The sequence below is a fragment of the Ascaphus truei genome, chromosome 2 (assembly GCF_040206685.1).
Source record: "Ascaphus truei isolate aAscTru1 chromosome 2, aAscTru1.hap1, whole genome shotgun sequence".
Classification (NCBI taxonomy): Eukaryota; Metazoa; Chordata; class Amphibia; order Anura; family Ascaphidae; genus Ascaphus; species Ascaphus truei.
This window is the reverse complement of record NC_134484.1, coordinates 362,491,238-362,511,941: the sequence shown is the minus strand read 5'-3', so window position 1 is coordinate 362,511,941 and position 20,704 is coordinate 362,491,238. Positions and strand designations below refer to the sequence as shown.

At 40.5% G+C, this 20,704-nt stretch overlaps 1 protein-coding gene across 7 annotated transcripts in view; it reads left to right on the top strand.

The window, feature by feature from the left end:
• The window catches only part of THRB (thyroid hormone receptor beta), a 337,521-nt gene that overhangs the window by 231,003 nt on the left and 85,814 nt on the right, over positions 1 to 20,704 (top strand). The window contains exon 1 of one of the 7 annotated variants that reach the window (XM_075586960.1): positions 4,119 to 4,205. The exons of the other annotated variants lie outside the window; for them this stretch is intronic. Coding sequence (XP_075443075.1) covers positions 4,187 to 4,205 — 19 coding nt within the window. The 5' untranslated portion in view covers positions 4,119 to 4,186. Of the gene's footprint in view, positions 1 to 4,118; positions 4,206 to 20,704 lie in introns of those variants that run through there. 7 annotated transcript variants of the gene reach the window in all.

Sequence of the window (20,704 nt, the reverse complement as noted above, 5' to 3'; positions counted from 1 at the left end):
TGCTCCATTTTCTCAACACCTATTCTCTCCTAGACCCTCTACAATCTGGCTTCCGCACTGCTCACTCCACCGAAACAGCCCTCACTAAAATAACTGACGACCTCCATGCTGCCAAAGACAGAGGTCATTACACTCTGCTCATATTACTCGACCTCTCTGCAGCATTTGACACAGTGGACCACCCTCTTCTCCTCCACATTCTCCATACTCTTGGTATTCGGAACAAAGCTCTATCCTGGATCTCATCCTACCTCTCCCATCGTACTTTTAGTGTCTCTTCTGCTAACACCTCCTCCTCCTCTATTGATCTCTCTGTGGGGGTACCCCAGGGCTCTGTCCTGGGACCTCTTCTCTTTTCTCTGTACACACTCTCTAGGTGACCTAATAACATCTTTTGGGTTTAATTATCACCTCTATGCCGACGACACACAAATATACTTTTCAACACCTGACCTTACACCTGCTGTACAAACCAAAGTTTCTGAATGTCTCTCTGCTATATCATCCTGGATGGCCCTCCGACGCCTTAAACTCAACATGGCTAAAACAGAGCTCCTCATACTTCCTCCCAAACCTGGCCCTACTACCTCCTTCCACATTACTGTTGTAACTACAATCATTCACCCAGTAGCCCAAGCACGCTGCCTAGGGGTCACATTCGACTCCTCTCTCACATTCGCCCCTCACATTCAAAACATATCTAAAACCTGTCGCTTTTTCCTCCGCAATTTAACTAAGATACGCCCTTTCCTCTGTTGTTCGACTGCTAAAACTCTGACTCAGGCCCTCATTCTCTCCCGTCTTGATTACTGTAACCTCCTGCTGTCCGGCCTTCCTGCCTCTCACCTGTCTCCCCTACAATCTATCCTAAATGCTGCTGCCAGAATCACTCTACTCTTTCCTAGATCTGTCTCAGCATCTCCCCTCATGAAATCCCTCTCCTGGCTTCCGATCAAATCCCGCATCTCACACTCCATTCTTCTCCTCACTTTTAAAGCTTTACATTCTTCTGCCCCTCCTTACATCTCATCCCTAATTTCTCGGTATGCACCATCCAGACTCTTGCGTTCTTCTCAAGGATGTCTTCTTTCTACCCCCTTTGTATCTAAAGCCCTCTCCCGCCTTAAACCTTTTTCACTGACTGCCCCACACCTCTGGAATGCACTTCCCCTCAGTACCCGACTAGCACCCTCTCTATCCACCTTTAAGACCCACCTTAAGACACACTTGCTTAAAGAAGCATATGAATAGCACTGTGGATATTCTAAACACGATACATAATGCTTGGCCCCCTGCAGACGCACTTACCAGAACTCCCTCCTACTGTCTCTGTACGTTCTCCCTACCTACCAATTAGACTGTAAGCTCCTCGGGGCAGGGACTCCTCTTCCGAAATGTTACTTTTATGTCTAAAGCACTTATTCCCATGATCTGTTATTTATATTATCTGTTATTTATTTGATTACCACATGTATTACTACTGTGAAGCGCTATCTACACTAATGGCGCTATATAAATAAAGACATACAATACAATACAATATCCTTAGAGACATCAACATTTAGTGCCTCCGACTTTTGTTAATCTTAAATCCTGATTGTATTATTTCTAAGGCAGTATGTCGCTTCAAGCAATATTAAAGTCCCCACCTAGCACTATGTGTCTTTGTTGTCACTGTTTCAAGGTGTCAAACAATTTCCTACAGAAGGCTGCACTGGAATTGTTAGTGGGGTATAGGTTTGCGACTGTTGTCATCATCCCTACTGGTTTACCCATGATAATCATGTATCTTCCCCCTATATCTCCTTTGAACTTTTCCAGAGCAAAGGGACTTGTCTATGCATTAGAAAGGCCACTCCTTGTTTCTTGTTCCACGAAGAGGGAATTTACACTTGTGGGTAATTCTTATCTATGTATTTTGGTGGTGTTGCGAACTTGAAATGAGTTTCTTGTAATAGAAGAATATCAGCTGAGAGTTGTTTTTATATTTAGACTCTGCGACTCTGTGCTTACAATGGGCTATTCATCTCCTTTACATTGTGCTTTATCACTTTTAACGTAATTGTCTTGTCAGCCGGAACCATTTATTAGAAGTGGCAAAAGCCTCTTTAAACTCATCAGCTGTGGTGTCGCTGTCAACTGGTGGTACTGATGTCACATAGTTATTAGTTGGCCTGAGACCCTGGAGGGGGGTTGTAGGGAGGGTAATGGTGGGAATGGGGTTCGGATACTCACTCGTATTAAGCAGCTTGGCTTGCCCTAAGGGGAAAAACGGGACAAATACAGAACTTTGGCCTAAACGCACCATCATCAAAAAAAGTGGGGGAGGGGCACCCTAATGCAGGGAGTAAAGGGAATGTGGATGCAGGCGCTGAGAGCATTTAACAGGGCAGATCCAATTTTTCTTTTTGTGTGTGTGTTTGATAGTAAGTGCACGTGTAGAAACACACACAACCTCTGCTAAGTGTACATGTAGGTTTAAACTATTTACACTTTGTTCAGCTTCAAGAAGGACAATGTTTAGGCAGCAGCAGTGATGTATAACCTGCAGCTTTCTGACCCAATGGCCTGCTGAGTAACCCATATTTCATTATGCAATGATTTGTTATGAAACATGTTCTTTGGTCGCATAGGGTATTTTACTTATTCATTATAATAGACAGGCATACCTCGTTTTCAGTACACTCACTTTAGTACACATTTCCAATTGCACCATACCCCTGGGAACGTACGATTCTTCTCCATCAAATTTCAGTCATGTGACATTTATATATTATACCACACCATGCAGGAATTGTACCCTTGATCGTTTCATATACCAGTCCCCTGTTCTAAGCACTACACCACAGTATGGATGGAAGGTTAACCTCTTTAAACAACCCTACGGTTGTTTGGAAGGTATATTCTAATTGGGTGATGGACTGCACTGTGCACTATATGTTAAGTTTGTTTAAAGAGTTGGATTCATCACACTACCCTGTGGTGTAGTAGTTAGAGAATTGCACTAGCGTATGAAGTATCAGGGGTTCAATTCCTGCATGGTGTAGTATAATAATAATAATAATAAATATTATTATATGTTATACTTTATATAATACACCATGCAGGAATTGCAAAAACAAGGAAACGTACAGTAAATCACATAACACATAGTACATAACACATAGTAAGAAAAATCAGCTGACATTAAAGATTTTCTTTCAATAAAGCCTACTGTATTTATTTTGGTTACAAATGCATTATTTACATTAGTTATGCATGTATATGATGATTGCAGTACAGTACATGCATTGTAAAGTGGTAAAAAGGTAGTGCTTCACTTTAAGTACATTTTCACTTTACATACATGCTCCGGACCCATTGCGTATGTCAATGCAGGGTATGCCTGTACTTGTATACAGTACACACATAAACCTATGTATTCACATTTATACACCGTACATTTAATTTTTGTTTATCACATAACATATGAGCCTCAATTTGATCTAAATATCAATCTGTAGCCGGCTAAACACTGTTTTCTGCCCATTAATACAAACAAATTGTTAGAAGCTTACCCAAAGCTTACATTAACTTATAATATGTCTTATACCTTAAAGGATGTGTCTTTACCAACCCTACTCCTTGACCTTAGCTGTAAATGTCCTACGTAAACCCTTGACTAATTCCCTGAGCAACATAAGAAAAAAGTCTTAGGTGCTTTAACTATAGTGATCGTCCCCCTTCCCAGGTCCGCCTCAGGTCAACCCGCCCTGGCCTTGTTCTGGAGAAGCTCGCTGACATCCAGGCTGGGGTCAGTTTTGCAGGTGCTACCTCGCTCTGGGCCCGCGTAGGGTAACAGGCTCAAATACTCCAGGAATGCCGTCGTTTCTACCAGGTCTCATTGACGCTTGGGATCCCTTGTTGAATGCTGTGAGTGTGAATGGGAACCCCCACCTGTAGGGTACATGATGGTCTCGGAGGACATCCATAACATGTTCTAAGCTCATTATTACATGTTTTCAAATTCAGGGATCTTCAACTCTCTGATCTTCAAGAGTAGGGCCTCCTTACTCTGAAAAAAATAATGAAAACTCACAATTGTCTTGCGGGGCTCTCTCCACGGGCCTCGTATGCAGGGCCATACTGCTTCTCCACAGGAACGTCTGACAGCAGTGCACTGACCCATGTCCGCAAGAAGTCCTCTATGTTCACCATTGACTCAGGTAGGTTCTGGATCTTAATGTTATTTCGGCGTGCCTGATTTTCAATGTCCTCTTGTTTCTCTATTAGCTCTGCCACGTGGGCCTTAAGCTTCTGGCACGCTTCCATTGCTTTGTTTTGGGCCGAGATCACCTTGTCAAGAGCCTTTTCCAGAGTATCTGTTCTCTCTACGATGGAGGCCAACTCTGCTCTAAACTCCACCAGAGCCGTTAGCAGTTCCGCCTGGAACAAGATCTTTGTTGACTTTCCAGGCCGTGTTCAGACTCTAAGTCTGATCTCGCTTGTGGCGAGGACCCGCCATTTTGTGTCAGCCCAGACTTTTTCCTTCGCTTGAAGAAGTCCATCATTTCTTGGTTTTGGGCTTTTTTAGCTCTAGGTGGCATGCTGGGTGTCTCCTACACTTGCCATGTTCAGTGTACGGTCCCAGCTTCACAGTTCAGGTCATTATAGGGTGATTCTTGCTTGTGCATCCACAGAGCTCCCTAACTAAGCGGCCATCTTGTCTTCATGCCTTGTATATTTATTTTGTGGTGCTCTTACTGTTGAATTGTATGTGTTATTATGCATTTGAATAGTCTGCCTGCTGATGCTCTATACTGTGCTGTGCATCTAACGTCTCTGAATGTAAAAAGTTAATTGTTTCTTCTAGAGATGCTTAGCTCGTACATATGGCTCAGCTTTATTAGTAGTTCTGCAAAAGCACTGTTCAATCATGGAAAAAATGAGGCCAGAATTCTGCCAGACCATCCCGGTTTAATCATTTTTCTTTTCCACATGCATAAGCATGACTAGAGCAGTTTATTTTTTTTGCAATTTTTTTTTTTAAATTAAAAAGTAAACAACAAATAGCTGTTTGGAGAATTTTTACAGTAAATGAGCGTTAGCTTAAAGCAGTCATTAGTGTGATGAAACTTAGCTCTGACCGCAATATTCAGCACCGCATTAATTTCTTAGCTACCCCCCTGGCTGCAAGAAAAGCACCCTACATGAATGCCAGTCTAGCATGTAAGGAGTTATTGTTGCTGGTTAATATACAGTAGTAGGCAAGTAACTCCTATTGTGTACTGGTATGTTTGATAGACTTATTGTATTTTAATTCCCGGTATTCTTATTTTATAAAGTGCTGCTTACATTGTTGGTGACATATACAGGCGTACCCCGCATTAACGTACGCAATGGGTCCAGAGCTTGTATGTAAAGTGAAAATGTACTTAAAGTGAAGCACTACCTTTTCCCCCACTTATCGATGCTTCGGTACAGGTAGGGAGCCGGTATTGCTGTACAGGACGGGCTGACAGGCGCATGCGTGAGCTGCAGTTTGCCTTTTGAGCGAGGGGAATCAGCGCGTCACTCCTACGGCGGTCTGAAGGGCAGAATAAGTGTCCGTACTCGCGAAGCGAGCGTACGGACACAGGGGTATGGTGCTATTGTAAATATGCCGTTACTCGCAAGTGTATACAACAGACGACAGAGGGGGCTCAGGGGTTCCCAAAAAGAGCTTGCTGGGGTTTTGTGTTTTGTTACTCGCAAGTGTACTTACAGTGAGTGTCCTTAAGCTGGAATATGCCTGTAATCAAAAATATTAGTCGGATATGAAAAAAATAACATTTCGCAACAATCCTGGTGTGTGTAAGATACTTTTTAGTTGATATGAAGGTATTTAGACTTGGTCAATGCAAGCATGCTAATCTATTTAAATGGTATTACAAATAGACCGCTAGTCGATATGCTGTGAAAGGCAGGCTACACCCTAATTGACAAAAGATGTAATATTCATGTTTTCATGTAAGATAATAACTGCGTGTTTTTAATGTATTAAGAAAGGCCTAAATATGGGACATCTTTTTTTCAAATATATTTTTTTTACATTTTTTGACGTACAAGAACTTTTTAATGTCAGAGGGTAGTGCTATTTACCATTCAAAGTACATTCTCACACTTTAATCAATTGTCCCTTATTAGACTGCTGATGCTGAAAATCATTGAGACTAACAAAAAATCAGTGAGAATGGGTATGTTTACAAGTGAGCATTCTGACATTCTATTTTTGCAAATAGTGGGAAATTTATGTTTTGGCCATTTGCGTCAATGGGTGAAGGTGCTTTGTGTCAACTTTGCTGCACTTGCACCAATGAGCAATTTAGAGACTAGTTATTGGAGCCAAACACAAAAAAGTACTGTAGCATTCATTTAAGGTCACAAGGAAATTACGTGGCTCTCCATAATAGTGCACCGAATAATATGGATCTTCAAAAGACAGAGTGGTGCCAGATACACAAATAACCCACCAACAGAAGAGGTCAAGTAAATAGCAGTCAAAGCCACAAACACATTAAAAATAGATCAAAGATCTATATTTATATGCATGCTGTAAATTCATTAAAATTCTCTTTTAAAAAAAAATCTACATATTTGGTTTTAGTGTACAATTCCTACAAGCAATCCTCTATATATTCTTGTTGGTCAACTAAAGTAATAAATACGGGGACAGCATCATCACCTATTCCAATTAAGAGTGGAACCAGACAGGGGTGCCCCTTGTCCCCCCTCCTATTTGCCTTTTCTCTAAATCCCCTGGCTTCCAATGTGCGAACCAATCGAAATATAAACGGGGTAGCAATAGAAAAAAATATATTTAAAATCTTGCTATAAGCGGACGATATCTTACTGTCGCTGACTAGTCCTCTAACTTCACTTCCCAATCGGTTGAGTGAGCTTTCCATATTTAGCAAACTCTCCGGTTTCAAAATTAATGACAATAAATCAGAGTCCATGAATATTTACCTCTCAAACACAGGAGTGATTTCAGCTGGTGCAATCATACAACAAAATACCTAGGTACAGTATACATTTTACGAAAGGCTATGAAGACATATACAAAAGTAGATACCCGCTTTTAATAAAAAAATAACTCAAAGATGATCTCTGCCAATGGAAAAACAACAAGATATCTTGGATAGGATGGATTTACTCCATAAAAATTAATCTCCTACAGAGAATATTATGTTTGTTCCAGACTTTACCAGTAATAGACACACAGGGTGTCTTCAATGATCTGCAATCCGCATATCACTAAATGTATCTGGTCAAACAAAAAAACAAGAATAAGCAGAACTATACTAAGTAGACGCAAAGAAAATTGAGGTCTTGTCCTCCCATGTATATATTCATATTATAGAGCAGCACAGATGAAACAACTAGTAAACCGGCATGCAAATTCTTCACTGAGGAGATGGGTGGAGTTGGAGGCGGAGCTCCTACACCGATACAAGATACATTCAGTGCAATGGCAACCCAAAGCAATGAGGGAAAAGGTGAGGCCGCTCCTCCCTCCCGTTTCTCACACTCAAATTGTGGCACTGGAACAAAGATAGATTGCCCCTTAACCCTGAACACTCCCTGATGGCCCCCCTATGACGTCACGTGACAGCAGAGCATCATCTGACGCGGTTGCAGGTAGGTTGGGGGGGCGCAAATCCGGAGCAGGGCAGACGGGGGCACAGCAGGAAAAGTCCCCTGTTGTAGACAATCAACTGATGTTAACATAAAACAGTGACATGAATTTAGTTAACAAGTGCCAGATATACTGCGGTCGGTTCATGTTCATTAAACGAGAAATTGACGTTTTTCTTTCGTAGCTCATAAATGTGTTAAACTGCTGTAAACTAACCGGAAACACTAAGATTACTATAAAGTTCGAGTTCAAAGTGTGTACTCAAAATGTCCTCCTCCTGCTTAAACACACGCCAAAGAAGAGAACGCCACTGTCTGATTGCATAATCGATAACGTGCTGATTTAGCTGCTCCCCCTTCTGTACGATACCATTTGTTTTTTTCAGTCCTCCGTGCGACCATCCTTTATCAGGAAACATTTTCTGCAATTGTATTGGACCATAATCCTTGCTCGGTCACGTGCACTTTATATACGTGTTTATCTTTGTCGCTAAACCTCATTCCTTAACTATACACCTGATGAGGTAATCATGCCATCACCAATTCCAAAGAACATTCATTAGATTATCAAATCATTCTTAAATCTAGCAGTCTACTGGGACAGGGTTGTGTAGAAAGCCAGTGCATCAGAAAAAACAAGTCCTGTTTGGCATAATAAACTGAGGTTTAGGATAAACTCCTTCAATGTAAGCATATAGCATAACGAAGCCCTAATAGGGTTAGGGGACTAGTACCTAATGCCAGCGGCACCATAAATAAATAGTACAGACCAACGTCCCATATATCAGAGAAAAAAGGGGTACAGCGACCCACAAAGTGAACAGAAACTGAGTGAGTTCACTTTGTGGGTCGCTGTACCCCTTTTTTCTCTGATATATGGGACGTTGGTCTGTACTATTTATGGTGCCGCATTAGGTACTAGTCCCCTAACCCTATTAGGGCTTCGTTATGCTATATGCTTACATTGAAGGAGTTTATCCTAAACCTCAGTTTATTATGCCAAACAGGACTTGTTTTTTCTGATGCACTGGCTTTCTACACAACCCTGTCTTACTTTATCCAGTTGCTCGAGTGACGAGTTCATATATACCTTTATACGGAAGGAGGTTTCTTCACGTGTTTAGCATAGATTTTATTTTCCCTAATCCTATATTTTGGAAATTTCTGATTTTTTTGGATTATCTTCAGGGATTTATTGACTTTAAGTTATGGATTATACGGATACTGAAGAGGACATTGTCCCCCTGGAAAGCTCCAGTTATGCTTTTTCCTGTTCTGATAACACTGCAAGATTAAGAAAGGCACAACTTGTATTTGATAATGCATTGGATACTGAATGTGATGATACAACTGATCTGAAATATCATTTTACACGATTTGAAAAATTAGTCACAACGAGAATTCGACTATGGTGGGATATTATATCTATTGAAAATTACATTAGAACTAAACTAATTCCAAGAGGTCTTCGAATTAAAAAATCCACCACATTTGGTTTTCCAGAAGACGCTATAGAAATCAGCTGGAAACAAGCACTTGATGAATGCTCCTTCAAGTTAATGGACCTCATCGTGTCTTTTAAAATTAAAGAGAAAACACAAATTGAAAAAGATATAGAAAGTCTGCAGAAGAAACTATGTGAGTTTACAGAAATGGAAGGTTTTTTAGAAATGGATGTAGCATTAGCTAAGAATATAAATAAAGTGGAAAAGGAGATTATGCAGAAAAAACAGGTGAAGTTTGAGAGGGATAAACAGGACTACTTAAGAAATCAGATTTATATCTGGCAAATATCAGTCACCAACAGAAAATCCTATAATCCCTCTCAAATCAACAGCTCTACTCCTGCTAAAGCAAAAAGAAAACCTTTTTTTCAAAAATCATTCCTTAAAAACAAATCTGGTCAATTAACCACCAGTCAGGAATCAGATGCCTCAGATGCTAAGGCTTCAGGACACTCTGTTTCATTCCATACATATTCTGAAAATGAAGAGAGATATTCTGAAAAACAAAACAAACCAAAAGGGTCCAAATCAAAGTCTGACTGGGGGAGAAAACCAGATGAGCAAAAAGAAATTATGCAAAGTCAAAGATCCACCTTTTTTACAATGTCAAAAAACGACCGAGGACAAGAAGGGGTAGACAGGGCAGATCTAAAAGGGTCCTCGACAAAGAGGAAGAAAGCCAATTAGAAGACCTTAGTGAAGTCATTAATATATCTAATGTGGAACTCAACAAAGAGGAACTTTCTCTCCTCTGTAAAGGACTTAAATTTTGCTCCATCATCCAATTTCAACCTTTTTGATACAGTCGTGGACTTACACAAATTTATTAGAAAATTAACTCTTAATAAATTCTTTAAGAAAAATGTTGACATACAAGACACAAGTAATGTTCACTCTGCACCAGGTGTGGGGGTTGTTGACAGTTCCTATGTTCCTGAAGTTATTGATATATGTGAAAATGTTTTTTCCTTTAAAGAGTTCTGCCATTTGCAGGATTTGAATGAGTTGCTCCTAGATCAGGATTCTCAATATGACTACCAAGATTTCTTGGGGAGGAAAGCCTCAGGGTTTAAAAACAAATCCAGTTTTTACCCAACTCATGTCAAGGGTAATGCAATAACAACTTTCGAGAAAATGGTAGAAAGAGATCTGTCTATCCTGGCTTCAGGTTACACGTTCTCTGTAAAATCTAATAAACCCTTGACCAATAACTTAACTAAAGGTGAGGCCAAAGCGTTAAAAGACTTAAAATTAAATAAACAGGTAATCATTAAGAATGCGGACAAGGGTGGGGCGGTAGTGGTGCAGCATAGGAGCGACTACCACAAGGAAGCTAAACACCAACTTGATGATACTCTCTCCTATGCTGTACTTCCTGCTGACCCCACATGTTCATTCATGTCTGATCTAAAGGAACACTTAGAGAAAGGAAAAATTTGGGGTGTATTAGATACTAATGAGATTGAGTTCTTATATAATCCATTTCCCACCACAGCCGTGTTTCACCATCTCCCAAAGATCCATAAGACGTTGGTCTCTCCTCCAGGGAGGCAATAGTCTCTAGCATTGGGTCTTTGGGAGATGGTCTCTCACGGTACGTGGATCACTATCTACAACCCCTGTCATTAGCTGTTCCGTCCAATATTTTGGACAGTGTTGATTTGATTAATCAGTTAGAAGGTTTCTCTTGGAAGCCCAATTTCATCTGGTTGTTTATAGATGTCACATCACTTTATACTATCATTAAACATGACCTGGGGATGGCAGCTTGAAGTTATTTTTTGGACACTTCAGATTTATCACCAGCACAAGGGAGTTTTATTTTGGTTTCCATTCACTTTTTATTAACACACAATTATTTTTTGTTTGACGGTGTTTACCATCTCCAAACATGTGGAACTGCTGTGGGTACTAGCTTTGCCCCATCCTATGCAAACTTATTCATGGGATGGTGGGAGTCGTTCCACGTGTTTGGAGATAGGAACCCGTTTAGGGATCACATTGTTTTTTATCGTCGTTTCATAGACGACCTTCTTTTTATTTGGGAAGATGATACTAACACTATGTTATTATTTATAGATTCACTTAATAATAATGAGTATGGTTTAAAGTTCACATTTTCTTTTGATCACCATCACCTTAAATATTTAGATTTATTATTATATATTGATCACTCCTTGACTATCCACACAGATATTTTTCGAAAGGAAAATTCAAGAAACACTTATCTAAGAGCAGACAGCTGCCACCCCAGGTCACTCATAAAAGGAATACCAAAAGGGCAGTTTATGAGACTTAAAAGAAACTGCTCAAAAGATGTTGACTTCCATAGGCAATCAGATGACTTATATAATAGATTCCTGGCCAGGGGTCATGACCCCCTTGATCTAAATAAAGCAAGGGGAGAAGTTGAAATTATGGAAAGGAGCGAATTGTTAAAAAGAAAACCAAAAAAGACATCACAACTAGACAGCCCTTTATTTATTACTCAGTTCAGTCGACAGGCACAAGAAGTTAGACAAATACTGGAAAAACATTGGAGCATTTTGCTCCTTGATCCTGTCTTGGGACATAGTCTGCCACATAAACCCAAACTGGTTTTCAAAAAGGCCAAAACTATATCTAATTCACTCTCCCCCAGTTTGTTCTCAGGTCACTCATACAATAGGAACCCTATAACCATAGGCTCATATAGATGTGGTTCATGTAAAATTTGCGCTCAGTTATCCCCAACCAAAACCTTTCAGAGTACATGTACTAAGGAAATTTTCAATATACGCAGTTTTATCAATTGTAAGACTACTTTTGTGATCTACCTTCTCACCTGTGGGTGTGGGAAACAGTACATGGGCCGGACTACACGGAGCCTCAAAATACGCATTATGGAGCATGTGAGGCTCATCAAGAAAAAAGATCTCAATCATCAGGTTCCACTACACTGTACCCACTGCCCACAGGGAGATAGTAGATTACTCAAAATTTGTGGGATTGAGTCAGTTTTGTGTCATGAGAGAGGTAATCGTACCAAGAGGCTTGATCAGAGAGAGGCCTTTTGGATATTTACTTTGAAAACCCAGGTTCCATTTGGACTTAATACAGATTGGGACCTGGGACATTTCCTCTAATTTTTGCTAAAAATCTTGCAAAAACCTTGTTAAAAATCTTTCCTAAAAAAATTTCTGCTAAAAATTTTTGCTAAAAATTCTGTTATTAATCCTGCTAGAGATTCACTGTAAAATCTGTTGCAGAATTTGTTAAATAAATGGTTAGAAAATTGGCCAAACATTTGCCAAAAATGTTTGAGAGATTGGTTATAAATATGCTAAAAAAATCTTGCTAACTATATGCTTTTTCTAAAAAATCTTGCTAATTAAGTGTTGAAATATCTGCCAAATGTCTACTAGGGAACCTTCCTAGAAAATCCCTAAAAACTTGATAAAAATATGTTATCTTCTGTTATAGACATTTTCTGAGGTGATTGATTTTCCTCAAGTAAATAATATTCTGTAATAGAATATTGGTCTTTTGAAATCATCATGTTCCTGCTTTGTGAAATTAACATATAACTAATCTTTTCACATTCAAGTATTTATTGTTCTTTGGAGTATTCAAATGTTGACCTTTCCCCCTTCCCTTTGGATAAACCTAAGATCACATATGACCATTATTGATTCCATACTTAGGGGATTCTCCCCTTCTCTCTTTTTTTATTTTAGGGTTAATTTCTGGTCTATGTGCTTAGTAATCTTAAAGGAAAGAGGGGATAAATGATTAAGTAACATTTAACAATTATGTAAGAATTGTTTTTTATCTTTGCACTAAGGTTTAAGAAGTCCCTTTTTTGTTGTCATGGACGTTTTTAAATGTCAGTTTAATAAAGTTACAATTGTTCCAGAAGTCAGTGCACCAATCAGAGCGCACTACCTGTTTGCCCACACTCTTTGCCTTGTATTTGCAGACATGTGAGGTCTAATAAAGTTTAGTGTATTGATGTGACACATCTAATAGGTGCTGCTTTCTGATTGGTCGTGACGTCACGTGATAGCACGATCAGTGCTGTATTATAAATTGGGGCTTTTTGGGTTGTTCTGTACACCTTGATAAAGGGCATTTTTGCCTGAAACTAGTTGGTGGATCCATGCTGTGGCCTAGGGGGGACCCTTTTGTCCACTTTTTATGTAATAAATCTATTTTTTGTTGCTTAAAACCGTGAGCCTCCTTCTGTTACTTTGGGCATTGCACTGCCTTATTTTTCTACTTGTCTACTGGGACAGACCTACAATTGCTTAAATATTCATGAACATTTTCTGATTTTTCTGCTAAATATGATGAAAAATAAAAGGGGTCCTGTTTTTTCTGAACAGTATACAGTATATGCATTTGTAATTGAAACGAAGCATGCAATAGCCACTACCCAACTGTGTAGATCTACTTGATGTCGCGGTTGTGTCTACGCGTCTGCATGCTGCTTTTGGTTTCAAAACGAAACCGCAGAGATTAATATTGAAAACACCTTTTGCGTTTAAAAGTTTGTGGTGACGATGCTTGATGCATTACTGTTAAAGTAGCTGACAGGATGATGGAGCAATAATGCAAAGATATGAGAATACTATTTGGAAGTGTTCAGTACTTGATAAATATGGATGGTGATCAGGTCAGACATTTGCTGTATGGTTTTTATTAGCTTACAGCAAGAAAAATAAATCATTATTTGGAAAGCCTGACATTACAGAATACTGTGACTGAAATCCAAAAGGGGTTACCAACATTTAAACAAATTTTGTTTATTAATGGTATAAAAATGACGGTAGGAAATAGTTGCCCTTTCGTAGCCTGCTTACATCAGTCATACTGTATGAGAAAGGAAGCACAGTATGTGCAGTACATATTTGGCAGATGAAAGACCAAACTTCCTAATAACATCGGAGTCTTTCGCAGCTTAGTAATATGCAAATTATTTACGCCATCTGGATGTTTCTGATAGCATGAATTAATCCAGTTCACCTTTCATTTTATTACGCTAGCACTTAATCCACAAGGATTGAAGTCAGCCAAGGTAATGTTTGGATGACGGTATACCCTGCAAGTACTGCGAAAAATGATCTGATCTACTGCAAATTACAAGTCGTTGGTTAGGTAGGTTAGTCTCTTCTGTTTCTAAAGGCATTAACTGTACTATTTGCAATCATTTAATTTGAACAACACGTTCACATTTTCCTTTTTTATCTCCATGTTTCGTACAGAGCACGTGTTGAATGTAGCCAGACATGTAATGGTCTGCGTTAGAAAATATATTTCCCCGTCTGCTGCTCCGTTTTTAGTACAGAGGCAGTGATCTTTTCCATGTAACTGTGGCATGTAAATGGTTAAGGCTTTTTGAAGAAAGATGATGCTCTGGTATACTTACTCTCGACTGTGCCCTATATAATTTGCACTTCCGTATACCCATTGTAAGCTTAGCGGGGCATGGACTTCTATGCCTAGAGGTCTATTTTTATGTGTTCTGCACCTTTTCCTATTTGAATTCTTCTCTATATTATATTTTTGTATATTACCCCTGTAAAACCCTGCATGCATAATTGGCACTATATAAATAAAGATACTATACAATATGTGTAACCCATGTCATCCCCCCCCCCCCCCAGTCGCAGATGGACCCCTAGGGTGTATTGAGGGCTGGCTATGTGTCTTTTGGTGGTGCGTACCTGTGAGGAACAGGAGGGCCTGAGTCTCCCGTGATGGTATAGGTGACAACAGGGACAGGCTTCTGGGGTTAATGCCTCCATCTTCTTAGCAACAGTGCAGCGCCTCCATCTCTGGCGAGCCCTATAGGGGTAGGGTGAAATCCTCCCAGAGAAGCCCTAGTCTCAGACTTGTGTGAGACTGAAATCTCTCGCCCTCTTTGTAAAAGCAGCAATGTCTCTTTATTCTCCAGCAGCAGCACACAGCAGCACTCAGATACAGTGTACAGGGTCTATGCCTCCTCTCCTTCTCCTCCAGGCTGTACCCCTTCAGGATGGGCTGTATGGAGCTCCAATACTCCCGACACCCACCCCATGGTGAAGACCTCAAGGTCAGGCTAGATTCCCCCCCTCACCCCCTTAGCAGGGTGAGGGGCATTGGTCCACCACACTATAGTGCTATCAGCTCTAATAGGTCTGGTCTTAGCTTCTCCTCCAAATATACGCCTGCATTCTCCTGCCCCTGATCCCAGGGCAGGCCTCACTCCTATAACAGGTCTCACTCTGATACTGACTCTCTGGTCAGTCACTCTAACACGAACTAACTGCCACTGACAGGATCAGGCAACTACATTTAGACAGCCCCACTCCCTCATGGTGTCAGCAGGCCCCTCCCCTGTGTCTCTTGCCTTCCACACAGAGTCAGGGGGCCTACCTCCACCAATCAAGGCAGGGCTTGAAGCAGGGGAAACCCATGATAACTACTGGCGGCCTGCCCTTAGCAGGACTTACACAAGTATGAGAAAGATATATAGCCCAAAATCTTACCAGGGCTACATATGTTATGTTAATTGGATCCATTTATATATCTGCGTTATTCACTGCACTACATATATATTTAAGCATTCACTACACTGTGGTTCTTGAGTGCCAGATCCCAGCTATACTTCTCAGAGAGAGCTGTCAGGTTGTTTTCCATTCTGTCATACAGTAGAAGTGTTCTTTTGACAATCTCAGGTGTAACTAAAGAGGTATACAAGACAGTAACAGAAAGGAACATCACCAAATAAGTAAGATATAGCGTGTCTGTGGGAAACCCCAAGAGAAATAACATGATCTGTAACATATGTATTTTCCTACTGCAAATATTTTCTTGGCACAGTAACCCATAAGTAATGAAATAGAGCAGGTCAGCTTACATACCCGTTTTTATGCTAAGTTTCAGATCTTCCAACAGCAATTCCTCCGTCCAGGGCCCCTTTTTCTTTTACATAAGTGGGAAGTAGTGGTCTCCAGAGCTGAGCCATTCATTTCAGCTTCATTTTTGGGCACCCCTGGTTCCTGAGATACAAACCAGGAATGCTGGCACCGGTAGTTCCTGGTTGTTTAAATCTCATGTGACGCGGGCGAATGGGAAGCCATTGCAGCTTTCTATTGGCCCCACGTATTGTGGGAGACTTAAACCGCCATTTTGTTTACGCTACATTTACAGGTGTAAAATCAAAGGTGGGGAGGAAATTAATAGGGAGAATTGCAGCTTTAACTGTGCATTTTTTGGAATCCAGAGCCTGTGTGTGTGTGTGTATATATATATATATATATATATATATATATATATATATGTATGTATGTATGTATGTATGTATATATATATAGAGAGAGAGAGAGAGAGAACACACGAAAACACCCCTAGTGCATTATCATGAACAATGGGATTTATTTAATAAAAAATTGAGTAGTAGACAATTCCCAATTACAAGATAATTAAAACAAGGATTCACATAAAGGTATCACGTAAAGGATGCAAGAGTCCTCCGACACTGACACTGACACAGCTCGATAGAAGACTGCAAGCGCGGGGTTTAGTGCTGCAGATCCGACCCTCCTCTCTGGCTGATACACCACGTGTTGAAATAGGAATCCTCTGGTATACAAGCTACGCCTCAAAGTAGCGTGATGTCACGCATTGGGACACGCGTCATCACGCTACTTTGAGACGTAGCTTGTGTACCGGAGGATTCCTATCTGAACACGCGGTGTATCAGCCAGAGAGGAGGGTCGGATCTGCAGCACTAAACCCGCGCTTGCAGTCTTCCATCGAGCTGTGTTGGTGTCAGTGTCGGAGGACTCTTGCATCCTGCAGCGGCATACATACCGGCAGGTTGTGTGTTGGATTGCGATACAGTGGTTCCCTCGGCTGGCGGTGTTCTTTAAAGCGACACCGGTAAAGATACCTTTATGTGAATCCTTGTTTTAATTATCTTGTAAACCTGGAAACCTAATGTCATTGAGAGGACTATGTAATGGTACAAGACTTACTATGACTCAAATACAAACACACATAATCGAAGCAAAAGTGATCAGTGCAGCAAACTCAGACACAGTGCTTATTCCAAGAACCCCACTCAGACACACATTTACCATTCAGTTACAAAGGAAAACTATTCCCCATACAATTGTTTTTTCCAATGACCATCAATAAGTCACAACGCCAAACGTTTGATAAAATATACCTTCACCTACCTAAGCCTGTTTTAACTCTTGGACAATTATATGTTGCTCAAGAGTCAGATCGTATGATCCACTTAGTATAGTGTAGGAAAAGATCCCAGAAATCGACAATTATGTCTTTAGAGAAATCTTTGATTCAAAAATATAAGTTCCAAAACCAAATAATGTTTAATTAATAATCTTTAAGATCTGCTAGATTGGCGTATGTGATGCCGGGTACAGCTAGTTCTTAATTAAAATAATCCGCAGATTTTTTTCAAGTTTGGAGATATTTTATTTATGTGGTATTCGTTCTGCAAAGCCTATAGGCATACCACATTGAGTTAATTGTCCCTCGTCCTCAAAAATCCATCTCTCACTCACATGACCAGAAACCACATGCTGAGAGTGTTTTAACGATGTACAACCGCGCAGGGGTTTGCAGCACAGTCACAGTATTTGTTCCCTGGTCACTGAATTTTAAATAGTGAGAAACACAACGTCCCACCCATGCCAGTACAAATAAATGGGGTGTTAAGCCTTGGTCAGTTGTTAGGACAAAACCTTTATCAAATCTTGTTCTATCCATCCCAATATGGCTCACTGCTCTCCTTCTCACAGTTCTGTATGGTCCCAACAATCAAAGGGGTTAGGTTCTTTCTGCGCAGTTTTTGTTATTCTTCTGGTACGTCTTGATGCAGGGCCCAATTGGACGTCCCTTCCCTAGGAACATCTTTTCCCGACATTCACTAGTACCACGATGCGTTTAGCACTGACCATGTATGTAGTGCTGTACATAGAATTTTGCAGGCACAATTAATCCCTGTCCTGTCAATCATACAATCTAAATGTTGTGCCTGAGGCACAGGGCGATAAAGGGATTTGCCCGAGGTCACAATGAGTGACACCAGGATTGAAACCAGGTTCTCCTGCTTCAAAGTCAGAGCCATTGTTATCAGACTTTACTTTAGCTCTTTAGCATTACTTAACACGCTGAAAAAAATTTTTTTAGATGGCCGCTATATTTTTTTTTTTTGTCACTTTTTTTTAGATGTGCGAGACACCGCACTTATCCAGAGAGAGTTTGGTCCATGACAAAGTCTAAGGCCAAGCTTATAGTGGAGGAGTTGCTGCGTGTGCACGGATAGCCCACTTCAGTTATTGGCTATAGCAGTTAGCCAAGTGCCAGTGCGCCTGCAGACGAAGAGGCACGTTGATGCGGCAGCGTTTTGAGGAGACCCAAAACAATTGTCTTCTCAGGCAGCTGTCGCATGACGTCAGCGTCACATGAGCTGATTCAGCCAATGACGAAGAACCAGCTTTGTTACACCCCCTCATCGCCGCCAGCAGTATGAGCAGGGATCGGCCATGCTGCAGCCGCACTGCACGGTAGGAGCACACGCTCTCGCTAGCAAGTGGTGTGTTAAATCTTTGCCTAAGATTCAACGTTTGCAAATGATCTACCATGCATATTTTTTTATTATTTTTTTAAATACATTTTAGCTTCACTGAGGAATATTATAATGTATGGTGTTACTTTTTTTTTTTATATCCCACTTAAGAAGCTAAGAAGGGGACTGCTTATGTATGTCCCCATGCATTTGTACTGCCATAAGAGGCATGTAGTAAGAAAAGGGGAATTATTCTTGCCATTACAAAGTTTTGTTTTAGTCCCCACTGTACATGGCAGCACAACTTTATCTCTCAGTTTTTCTGTCTGGTTTTCTTTCCATGTTTATTCTTTTATTATACAGTTCTCATTGTTCTTTCATTACTTGGCTAAACTGATTACTGCTGTGAGGAGGGGAGCAGGAAACCTTGTAGGGGCTGACGGAACCCGATTCAGTGAAAATGTTTGTCCTAACCCCCAGCTGGTGGGGCTAGATCCCCTGTTTGTGCTGGCATGGAGGGACTAGAAGAAAAGGAATGAATGGTAAGAATCATTCTCCTTTCTTAAAGATGAAACCAAAAACCAAAGCAAACATGTTAAGCCCCTTCCACTTTGCAACATCACTGGACTTGAGACCACATTATGGTCTGGTGCATCGCCCTGAAATCTGTGTGCAACTCGCTCTGTACTACCTGGTGTCATGACTAAACAAGGGGTACTCCAGTCCTCAAGGGCCACAAATAGGTCAAGTTTGAAGGCTATCCCTGCTTCAGCACAGTTGGCTCAATCAGTGGCTCAGTTATTTTGATTGAGCCACCTGTGCTGAAGCAGGGATATCCTTAAAACCTGACCTATTGGTGCCCCTTGAGGACTGGCGTTGAGCACCCCTGGACTAATCGGCAGAGGTATCCATGTTAACACTCTCCTGCAGGTTTTGCAACTTTTTAACTAAAAACGAAGATCAAGTCAAACACAGGAAGAAAAAAAATACAAAGAAGGCTAGTCATTAACTTAAAAATACATCTCATTGGACTAAATTTTCGTAATTTTTTTGGGAGGAACTACACCCTTAAGATGTACTAAATGAGGATATTATTTTCCTTTCCAGCCACTAACAAGTAATTCAAACGGAAATATAATTAAAATTGCACATTACAGTTTCCCAAAGCGCATGAAATTATACAGAGAAAACAGAATGGCCTTAATAAATAGCATTTGTCAAATATGAAACACAAGCAAGCTGTCCTTCAGTTGGTGACTTGCTTTGCTTTATGAAAGTGTGTTCTGTGTGAGTGACATCATTGTAAAGACTGATAAATCCCAAACTAGAACAGAGCATGTGCTACATACAGCTTGCTATCGTTCAATCTTGGTGCATTGCATGAATCTGAGTGACATGGTTTCCCCACAGTGAGTCAAACTTAAAAGGCCATTAAGATCCAATCTCATTTTTTTTTTTTATCTGCATGGAAAAGCCAACCACCTTCATCGGACCATTGTTCTTATTATCACTTATTTGTAAAGCGCCAACATATTCTGCAGCACGGTATAATGGGGGGTACAGAGATTTGCTAATTACGTAAACTGTTGCATACAAATAAGGACAAACCTGCACAAACAGATACAAAGAGGCAATGAGAGCCCTGCTCAGGAGAGTTTACAATCTAGAGGGAACGAGCGAACATGTTGAAACAAGATGGTGAAGTGGCTGCTCCTTGTAGGATGTAGTGTATCTCAGGTTGTAATATGACCTAGCCCAACAGCTAATTGTACTGTATTAAGGTTTTATTTGGAGACGGGGTTGGATGTTCGAGGTTTGGTAGATAAGCTTCCTTGAAAAAAAAAAAGGATATGTATAACAAGAGGCGCCTGTTGATAAAAAAGGATATATATCCAACCAGTTGGTTAGCCAGGGATAGGTTCCAGACGTAATGATGTGCTTAAAATAAGAGAGAAACACAATACATAGCGTGATACTGTAT